This window comes from Lithobates pipiens, unplaced genomic scaffold, assembly GCF_037356315.1.
Source record: "Lithobates pipiens isolate NorthernLeopardFrog02 unplaced genomic scaffold, aLitPip1_a1.2 Scaffold_16, whole genome shotgun sequence".
Lineage (NCBI taxonomy): Eukaryota > Metazoa > Chordata > Amphibia > Anura > Ranidae > Lithobates > Lithobates pipiens.
Genome location: NW_027507748.1, coordinates 261212705 through 261233768, shown reverse-complemented (window position 1 = coordinate 261233768; position 21064 = coordinate 261212705). Strand labels below are relative to the sequence as shown.

General features: G+C 43.6%; 1 protein-coding gene across 1 annotated transcript in view; it reads right to left on the bottom strand.

Moving 5' to 3' along the window:
• The window catches only part of SORT1 (sortilin 1), a 234401-nt gene extending 219393 nt beyond the window's left edge, over nucleotides 1–15008 (bottom strand). The window contains exon 1 of the mRNA XM_077481349.1: nucleotides 14640–15008. Coding sequence (XP_077337475.1) covers nucleotides 14640–14879 — 240 coding nt within the window. The 5' untranslated portion in view covers nucleotides 14880–15008. The remainder of the gene's footprint in view (nucleotides 1–14639) is intronic.
• Between the last annotated feature and the right edge of the window lie 6056 nt (nucleotides 15009–21064).

Here is a 21064-nt window from a genome sequence, read left to right as displayed (position 1 = left end):
CACTCTTATCTTTTAGCAGCCATTATGTATCAAAGTAACAATGTAATTGATCTAAACAAAAATCAAGCACCAACAGTGCTTTACTGCATATTCAAATTACTACTAATTGCCTGTAATTCTGGAAATGCAGTCCACATGTGTTTGGTGTGTCACTATTAATCTTAGTGATTATCATCAAATATCCCAAAAAAAAAAAAAAGTTGAAAATGAGTATAAAACAGTCCAACATAAGGCACATCAGAATATTTCCATCAGTCTATTTGTGGGGAACATGCAGGGCAAAAAAGGAATCCTCCCATGCAGCTGGCAATTATCAGGATCCTACACCTTCACCGTTTGCACCGCTGTGTGGATCCCCTTAAATGGCCGCTTACCAGAAGCTTGCAACTTAGAAGCCTGTCTGTTTAATCTCGCTGGATAGGCACCTCTTATTTCCTCCTGCTCCCTCCGCTCTATTCTGCTGTCCTCGTTGGCATTGAGCGTGTAAAAAAATGCAAGGGGTCCAACATCGTGTTATACCCTGTTCCCAAGCTGGCACTCACACACTCATGGTTCTGTCTCCAAGGCCGTCAGACCTGTCAGCACATGGTAATGGCTGCCCTTCTTCCTACCTACAACAAAAGGACTGTTTTATACTCATTTTCAACTGTTTTTGGATATTGTTTGATGATAATCACTAAGATTAATAGTGACACACCAAACACATGTGGACTGCATTTCCAGAATTACAGGCAATTAGTAGTAATTTGAATATGCAGTAAAGCGCTGCTTGTTAGTGCTTGATTTGTTTAGATCAATCACATTTGTTACATTGATGTTTTAGTTTTAGGATTTTGCTATGGTGAAGGATGTCATGTTATTTATAATAGGCTCCATTTGCTTATTTGCACATGATTCACCGATTAACCATTAGGAGGTTACACCGCGTTATATTGGTAGGTTAATATTAGCACATTATACATTCTAAATATAAACTGTATTTGGAATTATTCCCGCTAGTGAAAGCTAGACAAGTTCAGGATTTTTATTTTGGTGTACCCTATGATTCTGGCAAACTCCAGCTTTCCTTAGGCTTCATGCAGACTGGTTTACTGTAAACACAGCTTTAACCACTTGCCTACTGGGCACTTAAACACCCTTCCTGCCCAGACCAATTTTCAGCTTTTGGTGCGCTCACACTTTGAATGACAATTACTCAGTCATGCAGCACTGTACCCAAATTAATTTTTTGTCCTTTTTTTTCCCCACAAATAGAGCTTTCTTTTGGTGGTATTTGATCACCTCTGGGGTTTTTATTTTTTGCGCTATAAATGAAAAAAAAAAAAAAAAAGACCGAAAATATTGAAAAAAAAAACGCGTATTTCTTTGTTTCTGTGACAAAATTATGCAAATTAATTTTTCTTCATAAATTTTGGCCACAATTTATACTGCTACATATCTGGTAAAAATAACCCAAATTAGTGGATATTATTTGGTCTCTGTGAAAGTTAGAGAGTCTACAAGCTGTGGTGCGAATCGCACAAAATTGATCACATCTGATGTACTGGTGGACTATCTCGCTTCTTGTGACCCGAACAAGTCAGGAAAGTACAAATACCCCCCAAATGACCCCTTTTTGGAAAGTAGACATTCCAAGGTATTTAGTAAGAGGCATAGTGAGCTTTTTGATGTTGTCATTTTTTTCCCACAATTCTTTGCAAAATTAAGATTTTCCATTTTTTTTTTTTTTCCACAAAATTGTCATTGTAATAGGTTATTTCTCTCACATGGCATGTGTATACCACAAATGACACCCCCAAAATTCTGCTACTTTTGAGTATTACAATACCACATGTGTGGGACTTTCACAGCCTGGTCACTTAGAGACGCCCAACATGCAGGGAGCGCCATCACGTGTTCTAGGAGCATAAATTACACATCTAACTTGTTGACTACCTATTACACTTTTGAAGGCCCTGGAGCACCAGGACAATGACACGTGACACCAATACGTGGCACCGATGACACGTGTCACTGACAACAGGTGGCACTGGGGCAGGATGGCACTTTTTTTTACACTTACGGCCGCTGCAGCCGTTCATCTCTCCCCTCTCACACGCTGTCTGTGTGAGGAGGGAGAGCGGCGCTGAGAGATGATCTCATATGTTTACATACGAGATCTCACATTGCACACGCCGATCGCGCTGTAAACGGCCGCTGTGATTGCCCGTTTACAGCGATCTGTGTTTCCCTGTCTCCAGGGGACACGACAAACACAGAACTTCCGATGCGCGGCGGCGCGCATTGCGGAAGTAAACACTAGGACGTCCAGGGATGGCCTCCCGGACGAAAGCGCCTGCTCTATCGCGGTCATTCGGCAATATGGCGGGCGGGAAGAGGTTAAAAACACACCCAGGCTGAATTTTTTCAAACCAGTTTAGCAGCATTTAGGAGTTTGTTTATTTCATTGGTCAGAATTTTAAAATTGATTCTGGCCATTGAAATTAATAACTGCTGAAGTGCAGTACATGGACACATGGGATAACATGTCAGTTGAGCAGCTGTAATGTACATGACGCCTTATGCTCCTGGTGAAAAACCCAAGAACGAATTGGCCTATGCATCTCCTCGACTACTGCATTGAGATCTCTGCAGCTTTGCTTCCTCTCTTGCCCCTGCATTAGAGAGATTGCAGCTATGCCATTTATTTTCAGTGAGGAAAAGTACATTAACCGCTTGCTGACCAGCTCACGCCAATATACAAATAGGCAGAAGTGTACGTACAGGCAGATTAACATACCTGTACGTTGCCCTTTAAGAAAGGGTTTGTGGGCACGCAACCTCCATTAGTGTGATCGCGGGTCGTCTCATGGAGAGGAAGAATGGGGAAATGCTAATATAAACAAGCATTTCCGTGTTCTGCCTAGTGACAGGACACTGATCACAGCTCCCTGTAATCGGGAGCGGTGTGATCAGTGTCGTGTCACAAATAGCGCCCCCCCCCCCCCCCCCCACAGACTCACTCCCTAGGTCACACTTAATCCCTACAGCGCCACCTAGTGGTTAACCCCTTCACTGCCAGTCACATTTACACAGCAATCAATGCATTTTTAATTGCACTGATCACTGTATAAATGTGAATGATCTGAAAATTGAGCCAAAAGTGTCAGATCTGTCCGCCATAATGTCAAAAAAAATATAATGTAAAAGAATACATATTGGCCTAAACTGAGAAAAAAAAAAAAAAAAATTATATTTTTTTGGGGATATTTATTATAGCAAAAAGTAAAAAATAATGCGCTTTTTTTCAAAATTAACGCCATTTTTTGTTTATAGCGCAAAAAATAAAAACTGCAGGAGGTAATCAAATAACACCAAGAAAACTCTGTGGTAAAAAAATAAATAAAGGACGTCAATTTTGTTTGGGAGCCGTGTCGCACAACCGCGCAATTGTCAGTTAAAGAGGCACAGTGCCAAATCGCAAAAAGTGCTCTGGTCTTTGGGCAGCCAAGTGGTCCTGGGCTTAAGTGGTTAAAAATTCAGCAGAGAAAGCAACACCCTGTCCCAAAGATAAATAAGAGCTTCTGAGAAATTCACCTTAGGCCCCTTTCACACGGGGCGGATCAGTAATGATCCGCCCCGTGATGATCCGCTCGCTCAGCGGGGATCGCTCCGTTGTGCCCGCTGAGCCGGCGGCGGACAGGGCGGTCTCCGCACACTGTGCAGGGACCGCCCTGTCAGCTCTCCGCTCTCCTCTATGGGGATCGGACGAGCATGGACCGTCTGTCCGTGTTCATCCGATCCGCTCTGCAGACGGATAGAAAAATAGGATTTTCCTCCGTCTGCAGAATCGGACAGTAGCGGAGGCGGACGAAATTGGGTGTCTGCGGATGTTCATCCGCAGACACCCGCTATCCCATAGGGAAGAATGCAAGTCCGTATTTCATCCGCAAATGGATGGATGAAATACGGACTTATCGTCCGCATGTGTGAAAGGGGCCCTACAAGCGTGCATCCAAAAATAAAAACAAATACAGTACTTCATGATAAAAAATGTAAACATTGTTCAGCCATCTAGCTACACAAGGTCGATTTACTAAAACTGGAGTGCAAAATCTGGTGCAGTTCTCCATAGAAGCCAATCTGCTTCCAGGGTTTTTTTTTGTTTTGTTTTTTATTTGTTTTGTTTTTGGTCAAAGCTTACTTGAACAAGCTGAAGGTAGAATCAGATTGGTTACCCTGCACAGCTTTTGCACACTCCAGTTTTAGTAAATCAAACCCAATAGTGTTACGTACAGGTTTTCGAGCATTAAATGGAATAAAGCTGTGTCCTTTACTGAAACTGTACAGTCCAATTGCTGAGTTTAATGATCTGCAACTTGCATGTCTGGTTTTTCCAGTGTTATGCAACAGACCTTTTGCCAGGTGACATTCCCTAAGGCGCTGTCCCCTATGCCATTTTTGCATTTAGATTTTGGTTTAGCTTTGCATATGGAGCAGAAAAGATTATAAAAAGGGGGAGAAAAGAATGTATATGTTTTATGTGCATAGTTTGTAGGTTGGTCAGTTATTTGTTTTTGCGTATCATGCAAAGTACGTGTGTAACTTTCAGCAAGCATATGGACAGCACAAAGCTATATGAACAGTTGGTACTTTAGTTGCACATTCCAAGAAATCTGCGACTTTATATTACAGCACATGGTGATAAATTCATCTAAATATGTATGATCAAAAAGATAGAGTGCCAGCAAACTAGTGGTGGCTATCCAGGGAGTAGACAAGTTAGCCCGAGCACCTCCCAGCCTGTTATGCCATCAAGTTATTATACTAACATCAGACACCTTTCTAAACAATAGTAGTTACGTAGAAACAACTTGTTCTTTATTCTTTTCAGCTTACACCAGTAGCATCAGGCCAAGAAAACTATGTTAATGTTATGCAAGTACGCAACCGTATTATCACACCAGATGGTTGTTCCGTGTGCTTTTTTCCGGCACTAAAAATGCTTTCAACAGCGTTTTCCCATGTATTCCAATGCCTCTAGTTCACACCAGTGCAGTCAGTTTGTCAGTTTCTGCACAGAACTGCATCTGGTGTGCATTGGCTCTTAAGGCAAATAGTCTGTGCATTGCAAGTGTAGTTGCTCTAGATCTGAGGGAAACATGTGTTTACACATTGGATTATAAAAATCAGGGGAACTTTCCCTTATTTCAGAGCTTCCCCTAAGATCTAGCACAACTGGACTTGCCTTTATAAATCAACCTCTTGAAAGCAGAAAATACATACAGCAATATATGATTTGTTCGATAGTAATGATGCAACTAGCAGCACCTATACAAATTGCATAAAAAAAAAAAAAAAAAAAAAACCCCTGTTGCTGTAATTACAATTCTTAAGGCCCTTTTCACACTTGGGCGGGAGCGGCTTCAGCGGTAAAGAGATTTCTCAGCCCTCAATAGTGACACCACACACACACACACACACACACACGACACCCATGAAGATGTGACAAGGTACAACAGGAAAAAGCATGTTTTAAATGTTCAAGCCGGCTGGCTCTCAATCGCTGCCCGTCGCTTCCTGGACAAGCGTGGAATCGTGGTGACGTCAGTATATATACAGCAAAAAAATTCTAAGTGCATGATTGTTGCCTAGTTTATGATTAAAACGTTGTTTTTGTAGAATTACGCTATGGGAGTTTGTCTATTTCTACATGTGCAATGAGTACATATCAGTTACGCTGTGGTGAAAGGTTGAAAAGTTTGGCAACATCTTGTTACCTTGAACAGTCGGAAACACCTTGCCGTTTTACTAAGTGGAGCATTGGAATACATCTCTCTACCTTGACACAGACTCTGGCTGGGGGAAAAGCCACAAGCATGTTAGATCTCCTTAAACAAGAGATCTAGCCAGCGGATAAGCAGCAGTATTTTTATTGGTGGAGGATCTTTTTCCTGTTGTACCCTGTCACACCTTTGTGGTTTTTCAGCACTTGTTTAGTTACATCCCTAGATCTTGCTGGACTTTGATCACTATATTATAATATTTAAGTTTACATTCATTTGCTCATTAGGATCATTGCTCTAACCCAGTGTATTTTGATTAGTTTCAGTACACATTTAATTCATGGAATAAGTATTCACATGTATTATTTCGTTTTCAGCGCAGCTTTTTTTCTTTATAGATTGTTTATTGTGTGCATCTCACATTAAGTTGCAGCTGGAACTGTATATTAACCACTTGCCGCCCGCCCTACAACAGAAACACAGCGGCAAAGTGGTTTCAAAATCCTGACCGGACGTCATATGAAGTGATCAGGATTTTGAGCCGCTGCGAGCCCCCGGGGGCACGCATCGTGGCGATCATTGTTGTGAGGTGTCAGTCTGACACCCCGCAACTACGATCTTGGTAAAGAGAGTCTCCTACGGAGTCAGTGTAGCCCCATCAGTGAAGGAGAAAACTTATTTACAAAGTTTTGAAACTGAAACAAAACAAAAAAAATTTTGGTCTTTATTTATTTAGCAAAATATAAAAACTGTAGAGGTGATCAAATACCACCAAAAGAAAGCTTTTTTTATTTGGGAATTTTTTTTTTTTTATTTGGGTAAAGTGTAGCATGACTGCGCAATTGTCATTCAAAGTGCGAAAGCTCTGAAAGCTCAAAATTGGTCTGGGCAGGAAGGTGTTTAAGTGCCCGATATTGAAGTGGTTAATTTAATTTCTTTTTAATGTAATTATTTTTCACTTTATCACTCCAAAAATGTAAAATCGAAATTAGAGAGCGCTGTATTACCAGATTTTTACAACAAAGAGGGGGTCCCCTGGGGGTTGACTTTTAAGGCACATACAAATTATAATAGTATACAAATTACTTTTGTTTATACATTTTTACACCTGTAAAATTGCTTGGTAACACAAATTGCTAATCATGGCAACTCATTTGCATTTAGGCATCTAGACGCGATGACTACAACATGCTGAAGGTTAAACCGAGCAACAGAATGGGGAAAGAAAGATGGGTTAAGTGACCATGAACATGGCATGGTTGTTGGGTCCAGGTCTGAATATTTCATAAACTGCTGATCTACTGGCATTTTCACACACAACCATGGCTATGGTTTACAGAGAATGGTCCAAAAGAAAATATCCAGCAAGCGGCAGTTGTGTGGGCAAGAACACCTTGTTGAGGTCAGAGGAGACTGGTTTTAGATAGAAAGGGAACAGTAACTCAAATAACTATTCGTTACAACCAAGGTATGTAGAATACCATCTCTGATCACACAACACATGGAACCTTGAAGCAAATGGGCTATAGCAGCAGAAGACCACATTGGATGCCACCCCTGTCAACTAAGAACAGAAAATAGAGGCTACAATTTGGAAAGGGTCACCAAAATTGGTGAATAGAAGATTGGAAAAACATTGCCTGGTCTGAGGAGTCTCGATTTCAGCTGCAAGATTCAGATGGTAGGATCAGAATTTGGTGTGAACATGAAAGCCTGGATGCATCCTGCCTTGTATCAATGGGTCAGGCTGGTTGTGGTGGTGGAGTAATGGTGTGGGGGATATTTTCTTGGCACAGTTTGAGCCCCTTAGTACAAACTAAGCATTGTTGAAATGCCGCGGCCTATCTGAGTGTTGTTGCTGATCATTTCCATCCCTTTACGACTATAGCGTACCCATCTTCTGATGGCCAATTCCTGAAAAATAATGCACCACGTCACATAGCTCATATCATCTCACCACTGGTTTCTTGAACATGACAACTCCAATGGCCTCCGCAGTTAGCAGATCTCAATCCAATAGAGCACCTTTGGGATGTGGTGGAACGAAAGATTTACATACTGGATGTGCAGCCGAAAAGTCTACAGCAACTGCATGATGCCATCATGTCAATATGGACCGAAATCTGAGGAATGTTTTCAACACCTTGTTAAATCTATGCCACAAAGAATTAAGACAGTTCTGAAAGCAAAAATGAAGTGTACCTAATAAAGTGGTCTGTAAATATATACATTTTATCCCCCCCCCCCAAACAAATAACACCCACGATCATTTAGTATTAAAGCAGAGATAAACTCCAAATACTTACCTCTCCTGTAACGTCCCTCGCCGGCCTCTTCTTCCGGGTTTCAGGCTGCAGCCATCTTCATTGGCTGGTGTGGGATGACCTGTGTACGCACAGGTGTGTGGTAATCTCAGCACACAGGCGCTATGGTAAAATGTAAACTGAGCTGAACTGCAAAGACTGAGCAGGTTTCTTTTATTACAGAAAAGACATTGCACGCAAGAGCCTGCCTGTTCGCAGTTTTTGAAAGCAGGGCTTTAGTTTCGCTTTAATTATAATGGTAGAATACGGTTACTATGTGTTCATGTCAACTCCCAGCCAAACAAACAGTCAAGCTATCAAATGGCTGCATCACAGCTCACCACATGTGCAACTGTAAATAAGGGCTGAAACAACTAATCGATTATTAAATCAATTACCATTTTCATAATCAATTAATCGGCCAGCCGATTAGTTGGCCTGCATAGGGAATGAATTATTTTTTAAATATCAGGAAATACAACGCAGCACATATACAGCTCAGTACACTGTCCTTATACGTCAGTAAGTGCCTGAGAACTTGTCAATGTGAGCAAGGCCTCATGGGACATGTAGTCCTGGGCAGGAAGTAAGTGGTTCTAAATGCAAAAGTTTTATTTTCCTTGCTATTGGGGCACTCTATACTGTACTTAATGCATGGCAAAGAGCACTGTAGAAACAGATCAAAAGCAAACTGCGTAGGTTTGTGCCGAGCCTTATGCTAGCCACATGGATCAATATTCAGACAAGAATATTCATATGAAAAAAAGAGTTTAACATTAAACGCTATTGCTCACAGAACAGTGGTGTAGTGGTTAGTACTCTAACCTAGCAGTAAGAAGGGTTGCCAAATCCCAACCACTACACTACCTGCCTGGAGTTTGCATGTTCTCCTTGTGCCTGCGTGGGTTTCCTCCAAGTACTCTGGTTTCCTCCCACAATCCAAAGACATGCAGGTAGGTTAATTGGCTTCTGTCCAAAATTGGCCCTAGGATATGAATGGGGACCTTGGATTGTGGGCTCCTTGAGGGTAGGGACCAATGTGAGTGTGCAATGTACAGGGATAGGGACAATTGTAGACACTCACTCAGGTTGGACTGGTGTCTTTATTCAACCTAATTATGAAACAGCCCCTTCTATGAGCAATAGCATTTAGTGTTAAACTCTTTTTTTGCATTTGTAAAATCGGCATCTCATGTTTGGTTACCATGCATACCATAGCTCATGTAGTTTTTAAATTTGTGTGTTTTTTTCATATAACTGTACACAATAAAGAACTTTTTTGATATATTCTATTTCGGTGTCATTTTTTTTTCTAGCTGCCTATAGGCCCTTGGGAGCCATTTTTCTAATTTAATCATATTTTGGGCTAGCAGCACTTTCTCTCCACCCAGGTGGGTAGGTTTCCCTTGATAACAGACAGAAGACATATCCTGTATATACTATTATAGGCTGAATCTGGTAAAATATTAGACTCAGATCAATTTTTTTTTTTTATTTAATGAAAAAAAATATATATAATTTAAGACTGATTGCCGATTTTCAGACGGGTCTTCAAAAAATATATAAATAAATAAATAAAATGATTATAAATAAAATGTCATTTTAAAACCTACCTTAGATTTTCTAATCATTAGTGGGGTCAAAACAAAGTTCTTTTTGACCACAGTGATGGGAAAATTTGAAGGAGCAGAATAGAAATCTTCTTGGTCAAAGGAATTTTCTGACAGTATGATTTTCGTTAAGAAATTACATTCATATTAAAACTGAATGTTAAAAGCAAGTGAAATTTTCAAATGATATTCTTTTTTTCAGAAAATGTACAAAGATTTTTCGTATATGAATATTCTCGTCTGAAAAGCGATACATGTATGACCAGCATAAGGCTCGGGTAACACCTATGCAGTTTGCTTTTGATCCATTTCTACACTGTCCTTGACCCTTTACAAATACGCAGCGGCTGAAAAAAGCATAGATGTGAGTGTGTCCCATAGGACAGCAGGTTAAATGAACTGTAGTGCATAACTGCGAAAAGCAACAAAAAAAACGCATAGATGTGAGCCAGGCCTAAGATGTTCAGTAGTAGCAGCATGTTTTGCATCACCTGTCATGGGGAAAAAAAAAAAAAAAAAAAATTATAAATTTAAAATTAGCCCTTTTATAGTACAAAAAGAGCAGATAATTGTGATAGATAGATACAGCCCTTATAGTAGTGATCATCTGCTCTTTTTGTAGGCCCCCCCCCCTTCTCCCGCTGCCAATAAAAGTCATCTCCGCTGCAGAGACCGCTTTTATCTGAAAGCGGACAACTCGCTGAAGACGAAACGGATGTTATGGCAGCTACCTGCTGCCATAACAACGATATCCCTCTTCAAAGTACCGACGTATAACGAGCGGTCCATAAGTGGTAAAAAAAAAAAAAGTGAACGACTTGCCGCAAGCTGTATAGCAAAATGATGGTGGCAAAGTGGTTGCAATATCCTGCAGAAAAATCCCTGAAAACCCTCCTCTTCAGAGGGAAAAAAAAAAAAAAAAAAAAAAAAAAAATCAGCAGTTACAAATACCGCAGCTGCTGAGAAAAAAAAAATAAAAATAAAAAAAAAAAAAACGAAGCCCCGCTCGTCTCACTTTCCTCTCAGAGACACTGGCATTGTAACTGTGGCTTCGCTGCTGAGCACCTACTGTGCATGCGGCGCAGCGATTGGCCTTCCAATCTGGTACCAGAGATGTGTCACAGATGATTGACAAGAGGGAAGGGGCAGAGCTGATCTCCCTTCCTGCGCCAAGGGAACTGATGTCCAGAGCCCAGGCACTGAAGGAGGCAGAGTACAAGGGACCCTCTAGCAATAGGCATTTAGAGGCGAGTGCAATCCACAGAGGGATTAATAAAGTGCGATCCACAGAAGGGTTAATAAAGTGCCAAAGTCTTAAAGTGCAAATAATATCTACACAAAAAAAGTGCAAAAAATATTATATCATGAATGTCCAATTGGTGTTCAAAATCCTGCAATAAGGTAATAAAAAAAAAAAATAGATATAAAAACGTGCAAATGTCAAAATCTCTAAAAAAACAAATGTGTTCCAGTCCTCCAAGGAGAATAAAGTGCTATAGGAGAATCTAAAATTCATAAAATGGTGGACACAATGGATAGAATATGAAGTGGACAAATCAATGACAATATAATGTCCATAAATAACTTCACAAATTACTTCCTGAAACAGTCTCACAGAACTCTCACCTCATGCAATAAAGTAAATCGCATGACTGAGTAGGTTGGACTCTCCACTGCATCCTATTGGGTCCTTTTCCAGCTCACATACACTAATAATGGGGCCAAGGGTAACTTCTGCAACTGTATAAATCCTCCACTAAGCCATCCCAATGCACTATTATCACAGCCAAAGTGGGGGAAAAAGAGAAACAGAATGCCTCCAATAGTGTAGTATGTTAAAACAATATGGGTGAGGGGCGTAGCTTAGTGATGTCTACGGGGATTCGTTAACATATATCGCACTGCGAACTGACAGGACATGAATCGGATTGCATATGTGTGAACACACATGCGATCCGATTCTGGTCCAAACAGAAAAAAGGGTCCTGTGTGTGTTTTGACCGAATCCGGTGCGATATCAGCCATACTATCTGTATGGCAGACATCGCACTGCGAATTACATGCAATGTCTGCCATTGCAATAGTGTGAACTGGCCCTTAAAGTGGTTGTATACCCACTTTTTTAACTTTTACCTACAGGAAAGCCTATAATAAGGCTTACCTGTAGGTAAAAAAAATATCTCCTAAACCTGTACGGTTTAGGAGATATTCCCCTCGGTATGCGCCGCTGACTGCAGCGGCGCATGCGCACAAGGGGGTTCTCTCCGTGAAAATCCGGCAGCGCTCGTCCGGCCGGATTTAAATCTCCCGCGCGCATGCGCGGGAGTGACGATATCGCGGCTCCGGCCACTCACAGCGCCGGAGCCGCGATACCCGGAAGAGACGCCGAGGGAGCATGTCGGCTCCCTCGGCGTGGATCGGGCGAGATGTCGGGGCCTCGTTCTAAGGTAAGTATTTCATAATGAGCTAGTATGCGGTGCATACTAGCTCATTATGCCTTTTGCTTTGCAGGTTTTAAAAAAAAAAAAAAAAAAATTGCGGGTTTACTACCGCTTTAAGGGGGAAAATCCTTCTGGTCCTTTAGTGGTTTAAGAAAAAAAAATGCAGCCATCACATCTAAGAATTGGCAAGTTGCAAGATAATAAATGTTTGCTTTTGGGTTTAATACTGCTGTGTGCGCATTTTTTTTCAGTGTTGGAGAGGGGTTAGAGCAGTTTTCAGGTTTCTATTGCCGTCTGTGACGTAAAAAAGACAACAGACACTTGAAGAAAAGGTACTGGAATCATGTTCATTTTAGCACAGATAAGCGTTCTGTATGTGGCTTCCATTAACCTCTGTGGAACTATCACACACATAGGTTGGACTTTTTTTTTTTAACCTCACCTACTATGCAACTAGAAATTGCACAGGACACTTTTTAAAATCACATCGGATCAACACTGCATATACATGAACCACCTACACAGAAACTCGTGTTATTACACTTGTAATGCTTTTCCATGCGTTCTGAAATGCATCAGAAATCGCATCAATGTCAACCAGGGCTTAGGATGTCATTCCTTTTAACAAAACAAATATACCTTTGCACACTGAAACAACTAGTATTCCTTTATTTATGCTCTCCCTCATGCACCAGAATGGGACTCCACAGGCAGGGAGAGGGGTAAATAAGTATGCCCAATGTGCTCCTTATTAACTGATGACATCAGCGGTTGTTAGGACGGTGGTGAATGGCCCGCAAGATGTCCAAGGTTGAAATGCTGTGCAAAAAAAAAGCAGGCTTGGTGACAACTTATGAGCAATTGGAGAAACTTTTAGGAATTTTACCATGGTATTCCTCGAGCCCAGACAGCAGCACCCTGGTGGATTAAAAAAACTGCTTGTTCCAACAATATAAAAATATATATACTCAATTCTTTTTGTTTTACTTTAAAGTGGTTGTATACCACTGGACGGTGTGTGTGTGTGTGTGTGTTTTTCCTTCCTGCAAGGTAAAGTGATACATCGTATACTAGCACCTTCTGCGAAAATTGCCCTAAAACAAAAGCTGTTCCTGCTCCGTGCTGCAGCCGCTTCCATTTTCTTGTTTCTGGTTTGTGGGCTCTGACTGCCCGGAGCTGCGATGGCATCCCTCCCACACATGCCTGCAGAAGTCACCGTTCACAGCACAGGGCTTGGAAGGAATAGCATCGGTGGCAGTTCCTTCGGAGCGTGTACACCAGTGATGTCACTGACTGCATGTAGTATAAAGATCTCCTAAACATGTACCCTTTAGGAGATATTTACATTACCTATAGAGTAAGCTTTATTATAGGTAAATGTCAGCAGAGGAAGTTTACTTCCTACTTTTTAAAAGGATGAGTACACCTTTACAAATAAAAAAAAAAAATAAAAGGTATATATTTTTATTATTTATTTTTTGTTAGGAGCCTGTAAAACAATGTACCCGCAAACAGCAGATCATGGGTGTAATGCAATGGTCCTGCAGACTGTCTGTGTAACTGTTTGCCCATACCTCCGATATGGGCAGGCAGTTACACTCTGACTCTTTATTATACAGTAATTTTTTAGTGCCGTTAGGGCAGACAATACAGATACAATACAATTCAATACATGAAATCGGGGGGGGGGGGGAACTCCAGTGTGTTTGTGTATTTAAAATTAACTATTACTTAACACTCCTCCCCCCAAGTAGACAGGAATGCTGCTGTGCCTCCTGTTCTCATTCCTCCAGAGGTGTGTCTCACTAATACAGGTGTGTTACTGGCCAGATCACCAGGTGAAAACAAAGGGATAAGTCAAAGAAAACGAATACAGCCACCACATCTAAACTGTATTATATTCTTTTTAGGCTTTAAATGATAATGTTCAGTAATCAATGACATTTTGGGGTTGAATACCCCTTTAACCCACTTGCAGACCAGCTGGCAGGTTGGCTCCGCTGCGCAAAATCACGTTATTGTACGTGATCTTGCAAGGCTTGGATAGCAGGCACACGTGTGTGCCCAGAGCATGCCCCGCGAGTCCCACCGCAGGTCCCACAAACTATGTCCACGGGGATACCCGCAATCGTCTCAAGGAAGAACAGAGAAATGCTAATGTAAACAAACATTTACCCATTCTGCCTGACACTGATCACAGCTTCCTGTAATTAGGAGCGGTGATCAGTGTCGTGTCTCACACACAAAAAAAAATAAAAAATATAATAAAAATGCCTTTACAACCATCCCCTATTTTGTAGCAGCCATAGAAGGTGGCAGTGGAGAAATGCATGCATGCACACACAAAAAAATAATTTATATACACACACACACACATATATATATACACACATATATATATATATACACACACACACACACACACACACACACACACATAGCACCCCACTGTCAGGTCATGGCCTCCCCCATCACACCGTACGGCAGGTGTTAGCCTTGCCCCTCCCCTCCCCCGCTCACCAACAAGGTGTCGTTTCTTAGGATGGCACTAAGGGCCATGGGCAGCTGACAAGTGCCGTCATCGGCTCCGGACTCCACTGCGCTCCCCGAGCTCCTCCGCACCCGAGGGTTCCACGAACCTTCCTGCCGCCATACAGTAGAGCGGCCGTCCAGCTGGTCTCGAGGATGGAAACCACACGCCCACCTGACGGCGAGCAACAACAACAATCCCCGGAGGTCGTTCCTGTTCAGGCACCACATCTCTACCACAGCGACCGCGTCCAGCACATTGACAGGTACAATATGACCCGTCACCTATTGGTAATGGTAGCCTTCACTCTTTCTTTCGACGTATTCTATTGGCCAACAAGAAGAACAGACCCCGCAGAACAGGTCCGCCCATAGGCTGCATCATACATAAGCAGGTGGCAGCTGGGCTCTTATTTCTGATTGGCTCCCGCTGCGCCAATGCTTTTCCATTGGGCAATTAGGAAGCAAGCTCTGCTCAGTCCTCTGTGAAAGGGGCAGTGAAAAGTTTAATGTAATATTGTGAGAATAGTTGACGGTTTCAAAGTCTGCCTATATAGGAATAGCAATAAAAGTAATTATTAGAACTATTCCATGTAGAGTGGCCATTATAAAGGGAGTGAAATGTAAGCTTGCACATTCATTTTCCTTCCTTATTTTCCCCTCAGCTGGGATGTGCTAACAGGGAAGTAGGTATTAGACAACAAATGGTTTGGCTGCGTTCCCACAGGCGGCGGGGTGTGGATAGTTTGCTGTGTTCAGACACACTTCGCTGCGGCAAGTTTGTGTGTGGAACCTCAATCACATCTGACAATGTAAATCATAATTAAAAACAGAAAAAATAGAAGAACTCATTAGCATATCACAGGGAAAAAATACATTTCATTTCAATAATTTTTATTAAGTTTTTCACAAAGAGGAAGTACAGAAAGATAGGAGAACAAAATCAATGCCTATTATGCATTCGAACATCTTGTAACCGAGAACTACCTGAGTGATTGTATTGAAACAACAGACAGGGCCGGACTGGGAATGAAAACCAGCCCTGGAAATAATTTCATACCAGCCCCATAGCATTATTATACCAGCCCAGCAGCATAACGTCATTATTTTCTTGTTCATAAAAAGAGAAAACCATACATTTTAAAGCATATTTGAAAAGTGCATTATATATATACATAGGGCACAGTGGTTGAGTTTGACGGGCATAGTGGCTGCGTTTGACGGGGCACAGTGGCTGCGTTTGATGGCGCAAGGGCTGCGTTTGGAACAGTGGCTGCGTTTGATGGCACAGTGGTGGCAATTTATGGGTACGGTGGCTGTGTTTGATGGCACAGTGGCTGCGTTTGATGGGCACAGTGGTGGCAATTTATGGGTACGGGGGGCTGTGTTTGATGGTACAGCGGCTACATTTGATGACACAGTGGCTGCATTTGATGGCAGTGGCACAGTGGCTAAGCTTGATGGCCCAGCGGTGGCAATTTATGGATACGGTGGCTGCGCTTGATGGCACAGTGGTGGCAATTTATGGGTACAGTGGCTGTGTTTGATGATACAGCGGCTACGTTTGATGACACAGCACTGTGTTAGGGAATCAAATAAATTGCTTCCCTAACACTGACCCGCCTCTCAGCCAATCAGGTGCATCGGGTCTGGTTACCTGTCACCTATCAGGCGTCCAATCATAGCAAGAGAGGACGGGAGAAGACACTGAGGACTTGGGGGGTGGGGAGCGTGGAGGACAGCGCTGACCCGAGGTAAGTGCCAGGTGGGGGGGGGACACTGGCAGCATCTGATGGTGCAAACTGGTGGCATTTGATGGTTACAGTGGCTGCGTTTGATGGCAGTGGCACAGTGGCTGCGCTTGATGGCACAGTGGTGGCAATTTATGGGTACAATGGCTGTGTTTGATGGTACAGCAGCTATGTTTGATGACACAGTGGCTGCATTTGATGGCACAGTGATGGCAATTTATGGATACGGTGGCTGGCGTCTGATGGCACAGTGGCTGCGTTTGATGCACACAGGGGTGGCAATTTATGGGTAGGGTGGCTGCGTTTGATGGCACAGTGGCTGCGTTTGGCACAATGGCTGAGTTTGAAGGGCACGGTGGCTGCGTTTGAGGACACGGTGGCTGCGTTTGACGGGCACGGTGGCTGCGTTTGACGGGCACGGTGGCTGCGTTTGACGGGCACAGTGGCTGAGTTTGATGGGTACAGTGGTGACAATTTATGGGCACAGTGAGGCTGCAATTGATGTTTTATTTTATTTTTTCAGTACTTTGCGCCCCCCCAAAAAACTGCAAAACATATTTAAAAAAGCACTCTTTTTTTAGCTGCAAAAAATGAGAGAGAGAGAGAGAGACAGGGAGAGAGACGGGGAGAGAGAGAGTGGCTGCCTTTGGCGGGCACGGTGGCTGCGTTTGAGGACACGGTGGCTGCGTTTGACAGGCACAGTGGCTGCGCTTGACGGGCACGGTGGCTGCGTTTGAGGACACGGTGGCTGCGTTTGACGGGCACGGTGGCTGCGTTTGACGGGCACGGTGGCTGCGTTTGATGGGCACAGTGGCTGCGTTTGATGGGCACAGTGGCTGCGTTTGATGGGTACAGTGGTGGCAATTTATGGGCACAGTGAGGCTGCAATTGAGTTTTATTTTTTTTTTCAGTACTTTGCGCCCCCCCCCCCCAAAAAAAAAACGAGACGGGGAGAGAGACGGGGAGAGAGAGAGAGTGGCTGCGTTTGATGGGCACGGTGGCTGCGTTTGACGGGCACGGTGGCTGCGTTTGACGGGCACGGTGGCTGCGTTTGACGGGCACAGTGGCTGCGTTTGAGGGCACAGTGGCTGCGTTTGATGGGTACAGTGCTGGCAATTTATGGGCACAGTGAGGCTGCAATTGAGTTTTGTTTTATTTTTTCAGTACTTTGCGCCCCCCCCCCCCAAAAAACTGCAAAAACATATTTTAAAAAAACACTTTTTTTAGCTGCAAAAAATGAGAGAGAGAGAGGGAGAGAGAGAGAGAGAGACGGGGAGAGAGACGGGGGAGAGAGAGAGAGTGGCTGCGTTTGATGGGCGCGGTGGCTGCGTTTGATGGGCACGGTGGCTGCATTTGATGGGCACGGTGGCTGCGTTTGATGGGCACGGTGGCTGCGTTTGATGGACACAGTGGCTGCGTTTGATGGGCACAGTGGCTGCGTTTGACGGGCAGGATGGCTGCATTTGACGGGCACAATGGCTGCGTTTGACGGGCACAGTGGCTGCGTTTGATGGGTACGGTGGTGGCAATTTATGGGCACAGTGAGGCTGCAATTGAGTTTTTTTTTTATTTTTTCAGTACTTTGCGCCCCCCCCCCAAAAAAAAACTGCAAAAACATATTTAAAAAAGCACTTTTTTTAGCTGCAAAAAATTAGAGAGAGAGAGAGAGTGGCTGCGTTTGATGGGCACAGTGGTTGCGTTTGACGGGCACCGTGGTTGCGTTTGACGGGCACGGTGGCTGCGTTTGACGGGCACCGTGGCTGCGTTTGACGGGCACGGTGGCTGCGTTTGACGGGCACAGTGGCTGCGTTTGAGGGCACGGTGGCTGCGTTTGAGGGCACGGTGGCTGCGTTTGACGGGCACGGTGGCTGCGTTTGACGGGCAGGGTGGCTGCATTTGACGGGCAGGGTGGCTGCATTTGACGGGCAGGGTGGCTGCGTTTGACGGGCAGGGTGGCTGCGTTTGGAGGGCACGGTGGCTGCGTTTGGAGGGCACGGTGGCTGCGTTTGAGGGCACGGTGGCTGTGTTTGACGGGCACGGTGGCTGCGTTTGATGGGCACGGTGGCTGCGTTTGAGGGCACAGTGGCTGCGTTTGGCACAGTGTCTGAGTTTGATGGGTACAGTGGTGGCAATTGATATTTGTTTGTTTTTTCAGTACTTTGCACCCCCCCCCCCCCCCCCAAAAAAAAAAAAAAACTGCAAAAACAAATGAAAAAATGCACTCTTTTTTTTACTTGCAAAAAATTAGAGAAAGAAGAGAGACAGGGGGAGGGAGGGAGAAAGGGAGGGACAGAGAGACAGACAGGGAGAAGTGGAGAGAGACAGAGAGAGATAGAGAGAGAGACAGGGAGAGAGAGAGATAGAGAGAGAGTGACAGAGACAGACAGAGACAAAGTGAGAGCTCAGGGCAGGGGTACCTTCTTCTGTTCTGATCCAGGGGCGGCCGTCCTCCTATTCTCCTCGTGCAGACGTCTAGTGGGCGGGCCGAGTCAAAGCAGAAGAAATCAGCGGTGCTGGCACCGCACGGGCTGAAATTCAATTAGGAATCAGCGTCCTCATGCTCCTCCCCTCACTCTCAGGTATATCAATGGGCGGAGGCAGAGCCAGATCAGAAGAGGCGGAGCCAGATCAGAAGAGGCGGCACAGGCACACACAGGCAGTGCCAGTGCATAGCAAAGTGCGGCGGCCGCCGCTGCAGTTTATTGGGCTGACGCCAGCCAGCATAGGGACAAAAGCGGCCCCAGGGCACTGAGTACAGACGGCCTACCGGGAAATTTCCCGGTATCCCGGTAGGCCAGTCCGGCCCTGACAACAGATATCACACTTAGTCAATGTTGGCATTGGTCCATCGGCTGGGGCAGTGCCCCCACACCCAGACACCCCATCTGGGCGCAAGCTGTGTCACAGGGCAGGAGGCAACAGGGATAGGGACATTTGTGGACACCTCACTCAGGTTGAACTGGATGGACTGGTGTCTTTATTCAACCTTACTAACTATGTAACTATGTAACACGGCCAGCCCGACGTTTTATACTTTTATTTCAATGTTTTTATTGAGGTTTTGTCGTCGGGTTCAATAATAACCTAACCTGTGGACAATATTTCCATTGCAGAGTATCTGATGTTTGTACGAGTGAAAACACTGGATACCTCTCTCTTAGCACCCAGATAATACTCATTAACCTTCTTTTAAAACCCAAAGATATAGAGTAGAGATAGAAGAGGAAAGAGAGGGGGGGGGGGGGGGGAGAGAAAAATAAACAATTTCACTTTAACATGGTACAACTGGATAGAATTTAAAAACTCTTCTGCCTATAAAGCAGTAAGGCCGGGTTCACACCCATGCGAATTAGATGCGGGTTTCTCTGCATCCAATTCACACAGCAGGAGAATGTGACTGGCTCCCTATGGAGAAAAGAAAGAGAGCAGATTGCCGGAGAGGCGCAGTGAGGTCTCCGCTTGTAAACAACGGAAGTGTAGCAGTGACACGTTCCAGTCAACGCCTGATGACGAAACGCGTAGAATGGCTTTGCGTCACTTCCGGTTTCTGCTGATACAGCGTGTGTGCTTTGATTATCGCTTGTATTTTTCATGGAAATGTGAGTAGTTTATTTTACCATAATAAATTCCAATTTAAAAAAACGAAATTACGCTATGGGAATCCCCTTCTCTTTTATATGGGGAATATACAAGACTAATACCCAATACTGCCAGTACATCGAAGCCGGGGAATCCCTAAATTGCTACACAGTGGCACATACTGTGACAGCACAATACCCCAGGAGGGGTTAGAGGCTCCGGTGAGTGCATTGGAAATAGGGGTACGGATCATATCACAACGCACGATTTATATGTGAAGGAATTCTCCCTGAGAAGCTGGATTTTCACTCATGGGACTATTCTGAGGGCACCTAGTCACCTGTTTTGTCCTGTTGGTTTACACAAGGCACCAGTCACTTACTGATAAGCACGAGTCACTTTATGGTTTTGCTGTATGATTTGTTTATGGAAAAGTTGCAACATTGTTTGTGGATTTTCTCGATAGCACATAGTCGCTTTGTTTATTGTATTGGTGCACCATTCACTTTATATGAAAATATAGGGGGGTTGAGTTGTTATTTAATTATCCACTATCGCTATCACTTTTGTATTTTTTTCTACAAAGGATTTTGTCTGATTAATTAAATTCATAGTAGGTTTCTTTTTTTTCCGGAAATAAACAGTAGGATTAAAAGATACCCTTTAGCACACAGCGAATAAATAAATAACAAAAAAAAATGTTTTGGGTTTACACGAAAAGACCACAGAGGTTCTAAAACAAAATTTTTTTTTTTTTCCAAACGTTTTTCTATTTACCAATATATTTGATGCCACCTGATGCCATCTATTTAACCCAATATAAGGAAAAGCCCCAAAATAACTTTTTGGGCAAGAATTAATTGCAGGCTGAGGCTCAAACACAATTACAAAAAAAATAAAAATTCTCCCCTTTTTCTTTCTTTCCTTTTTACTTGAAGTGAGATAAGGGTATCGGCAGCACAGTGGTGTAGTGGTTAGCACTCTCACCTAGCAGTAAGAAGGGTCACTGGTTCGAATCCCAACCACAACACTACCTGCCTGGAGTTTGCATGTTCTCCCTGTGCCTGCATGGGTTTCCTCCAGGTA